Genomic DNA, 4,295 nt, shown 5'->3' on the forward strand with positions numbered 1-4,295 from the left:
AGGTACTATTCTCCACCTGAGACCCCATAGTAGCTAGAACAAAGCATTTCCTCTTCTCCACACCGCAACCCAACCCAGCTGGCCTGAAATCATTTTATAAATTCTGGGGGACGTCGAATCTCTGTCCTTGGCCTTGAGTAAACCCAGGAAAGAAGATGGGCCAAGAAATAGATTGGAAAAGTGGATCAGGCCCCGCGGCAGCAATTTAGATGGAGGGTAACGCAGGGGAGGGCAGGCGTGGAGTCTTGAGTTTATTCTCCATGACTGGGACACAGCTGGCTTTGAATAAGAACATTAAGTATACAGCACCATATTTTGGTCTTGAGCCCAGCCTCTGGCCCGTGGCACCCGGCCATTCGTCTCTGCCAGCCAGGCCCTGGCCCTGATTGCCGCGATGCAGGGAATGCCCACCAACTTGCAGTCACACCTGTTAGGTATTTCTCCACTCAGTGCCTCCGCCCAGCAAGCGCCCCACGCACGCACGGCCGGAGCCCCTGTGTTGAGCGGGCGCACGAGGAGGAAGAAGGGCCAGGCCTTACCAAGCAGACCCTGTGGGACTCGGTGCGGCGGGCGGGCGGGCAGGCGCATGGGGGCGGCCTGCGAAGGCGAGAGAGGTCGAGGCAGGCATTGGCAGGGCGGGGGCAGGGCCGCCGCTGCTCGCGTTACGTTCTCAGAGCCTGCGGCGGAGGCGCGGGGCTGAGCAGCGGAGGGGATGGGGCTTGCACAAGCTTCTGCATTTCCCCTCACAGCCCCGGCGCCGCCTCCCCTGACTGGGCCGCGGTGCCCGTTAGGCCGCGCAGGGTGAGAGCTAGAGCGGGCTCGGGCGGGTGGCACCTCGCCCGGGACTAGAAGGGAGGGTGCAGCGGCGCCACGGCGGGGGGATTCCGCTAGTCGGGCGGCCCGCGCGTCACCTGAGTGCACCAGCCCCCGCTGCAGCGGGACGGCGGCCGGGACGGAGCTCCCTGCGCGCCCCCCGGGGACCAGCAGCGGCCAGGAGGCGGCGCGGGGCTCGGCCGCTCGGCCCTGCAGCTCCGCGCACCCGGCAGCGGCGGCGGTGCAGCCTCGGGCGTTCGGGCAGCCTCCGAGCCCATGGCGGGGAGCGACGTGGACAGCGAGGGCCCCGCACTGAGGGGCGGCGCGGCGCGGCGTCCGGGGGCCCCGGGCGGGCCAGGAAGCGAAGCGGCAGCCGGCTGCCCCGAGCTGCTGTCCACTGCTGAAGCGCCGGCTGAGAGCGCCACGCTGCCCGCCTGGATGCGCCTCTACTTCTACGGGATGCACGGGATCACCCTGGACGTGCTGGTGTCCTCGGCCCGGCGCTTCGCCCGCAGCCCGGACCTGCGGATGCTAGGCTTCTCCTCGCCCTACAGCTGCCTGCTGCACTCGCTCACCCATTTCGCCCTGGAGAAGGTCTACCTGCAGCAGCGGCGCTGTCCCAGCGCCTTCGTCTTCAATTTCCTCCTCTACCCCTCGGCCCACGTGGGTCTGCAGACCCTAGCGGGCCAGGCGCTACTACTCAGCCTGGGCGGCGGGGCCGGGGGCGCGGTGGCGCCAGGGGCGCTGGACCTGGCGCTGCAGTACGTACTGGCGCTTTACCACTGCCAAGTGTTCCTGAAGCGCTTCCTGCGCTTGCGGTACGGGCGACAGAGGCGGCGGCGGCAGCAGCAACAGCAACAGCAGCAGCAGCAGCAGCGGAGGGGCGCGCTCCCCGTCGCTCCGGGCGCCCGGGTCCCTACTGCGACCGGAGTCCGGCGGCGACGACCCCGTGGCCCCAGGGGCGCCGGGGGAGCCCCCAGCCAGGGGCTGCCCGACCTACCCCGCTTTCTTTTCTTCGGAATGCACGGCTTTCTGGATGAGATCTTCTTCACCTTCTTCTTCAACGTACTGGGGCAGGGGGACGGAACAACCAGCGGCCACACGTCGCTCTGGTCCTTCTTTATGTATGGCAGCTGCAGTTTCGTGGTGGAAAAACTCTACTTCCATCTCCACTACAGCCGCGGTTGGGGCACTTGGAAGCGGGTGCCCATCTACGTGCTCTTCATCTACGTGTGGGAGCTTTCCTGGGGTCTGGGACTCCGCACATGCGGGGCTTGTTCCTGGGACTATTCTCACTACCCGCTCAATTTCATGGGCCTCATCACCCTGATGTATTTACCTGGCTGGATATTCCTTAGTGTGTACCAGGACCTAATTTCCAACGTGTTGTGGAGGGTGCAGTACGTACCAAGTAACTAAAACCAAAAAAGAAAGAAAGAAAAGGAAAAAGTCATTGGATTCCCACGAATGGATGCGATTTATTTTTACACATTTAAAATGAAGTGGGTTTTTTAGTCCTTTAATTTTTATACACTTTATTAAATCTTCCAAAATGTTTTATTCCACCTTTTAGTTTTTCTATTTGAAACCCGTGTATAATATACTTTGAAACATTACTCGAAACATAATTCAAAGTACTTAATTCGCCAATGTTTTAAAACGTTTACAAGCCCAAACAGCAAAACCGTTATACCTTAACATCAGAATGGTGTAGTAGTGTTTACCCATCTGGCCATCGATGAGTGATAGCTACTAATTTTTTTTGCGGGGTGGGGGGGGGGATCTTTAAATCAGAGACCAGTGATTTTTACAAGATTTGGCTAAATTTTCTGATTCAATGATTTGTTTACTTTCTTTTTAATCTAATTTCATTTTAAATCCTTGCCATATTTACCAATGACTGAAGAAACTCAATGTCTTGTACTCTTGAAACTACAGTTAATAGCTCTTAAAGTGCCTCCGTCTAGCACACAAGTGAAAAGAGGCTGAAAAATGCGAAAGCACGTTCTATGAACAGATTTTTAAATGAGATCTTTTCTAGTAACTCAGACAGGTGACACTGTGTTAAGATATTTGATCTCCATCCTGGAAATGATTGCTTTCCAATGTGGGTAAGCCTTAAACACCAGGTGTGTTAACGTTGATCAGATCCTGTGTTATCTATGGCTGTACATTTTTGTTACTGTGCAATAATGTAAAATGTTTACCTTACATAGCCAAGGGCCAAGTGAAATTATATCACCTTCCACAGTATTCTAACTCCAAGGACCCTTTTCTACATGGAACTTCAAGGGCAGAACATTACCTTTGAATAAAATGAACCTGAATGTTCACTTTAATTACGTTAAGCCTAATTGTTTCCTGTGAATACAGATATGTTTTCAGCATATTTCTGCCGTGGCTCTTTTTCCTTCTGGGCCCAGAGTCCTTGGGCCAGGCTTGATGTGGTAATGTGCATTATAAATCAGTCGTAGCTTTGTGGTGACTTACTATTAACGTCTGCAAGCTCTGAAGTTAAATGAGATGATGTAAACCATTTTAAGAAATCATGCCTAATTAATAATGTATTTTGATGTTGTTTGCTGTTTTATTACATTTATAAAAGAGTATAATTCAATGCAGCTCAGCCAGGGATGATGAATATCCTCTCAGTTTTTATTACAAAGACAATCAGGAAAATTTCATGTATAGAAATGAGTGGCTTTCTATTCAAATTATCAGCTAGCCTATGCTGTAAAAAGGGACTTTTTTCTGTTTTTAAAAAATGTTTGCTACAGGGGTAGAAAATAATATGTATTTAAATTTGATTAAGTTAGAATAGTTATGAGTGTTATATATTTTAAACCACTATCTGAGGTTGTAAGCTAAATTAAGAGTAATGCTATATAATCAACCTCACCTGTGAAATGGACCATGCAAAACATTATTTTAGCCAAAATACTTTACTCAAAGCTAAATAGAAACTGAAATATAAGCTAACTGTTTGCAGAGAGTTTCACTTAAGAAAAGTTCTCTGTGACACTTGGTCATGGATCAAAGATTTATGAAAACCCTGTATAGAAAAAAGTATAAGCATAGTCACTCCAGTTAGGGAGATGCTGAACAGAATATTTGTAATTCAAATGTGACACATGAATCTGAGTTAAGTGTGACATCACACCAGCGAATACTTCACCAAATCCGAGATTTCTGAAATACTTGCTAAATGTACACATTTGCACTGTGCCCTTCACATGCTGTTCTCCAGCCCTTCTTACTCACCTAACAGCATTCTTAGGGTCAGAAATCCATCAAGAAAGTAGGAAAGCATGCTGTTTTGTGTTGCTTTTTAATGTTAATCCGATTTAAAGGAAAAGTCAAGGTTTTCATTCATTCAGTTCACTTAAGAGATAGTTACTGAGCCTCCACTATTTGCTAGGCACTTGCCTTAACTCTGTGGATATAGCTGTGAACCAACACAGACAAAATCTCTGTCCTTGGGA

At 50.8% G+C, this 4,295-nt stretch overlaps 1 protein-coding gene across 1 annotated transcript; it reads left to right on the forward strand.

Annotated features, from left to right (window-relative positions):
* Positions 1 to 943: 943 nt before the first annotated feature.
* TMEM229A (transmembrane protein 229A) lies at positions 944 to 3,380 on the forward strand. Its single transcript, XM_031665205.1, has one exon. It carries the CDS (start codon positions 1,090 to 1,092, stop codon positions 2,230 to 2,232), a length of 1,143 nt encoding a protein of 380 aa, XP_031521065.1. The 5' UTR covers positions 944 to 1,089; the 3' UTR covers positions 2,233 to 3,380.
* Positions 3,381 to 4,295: the final 915 nt, after the last annotated feature.

This window comes from Papio anubis, chromosome 4 (genome assembly GCF_008728515.1).
Source record: "Papio anubis isolate 15944 chromosome 4, Panubis1.0, whole genome shotgun sequence".
Classification (NCBI taxonomy): domain Eukaryota; kingdom Metazoa; phylum Chordata; class Mammalia; order Primates; family Cercopithecidae; genus Papio; species Papio anubis.

What these genes read in the sequence shown, in the direction of transcription:
- TMEM229A (XM_031665205.1), top strand. Translation starts at nt 1,090, where the DNA reads ATGGCGGGGAGCGACGTGGACAGCGAGGGCCCCGCACTGAGGGGCGGC.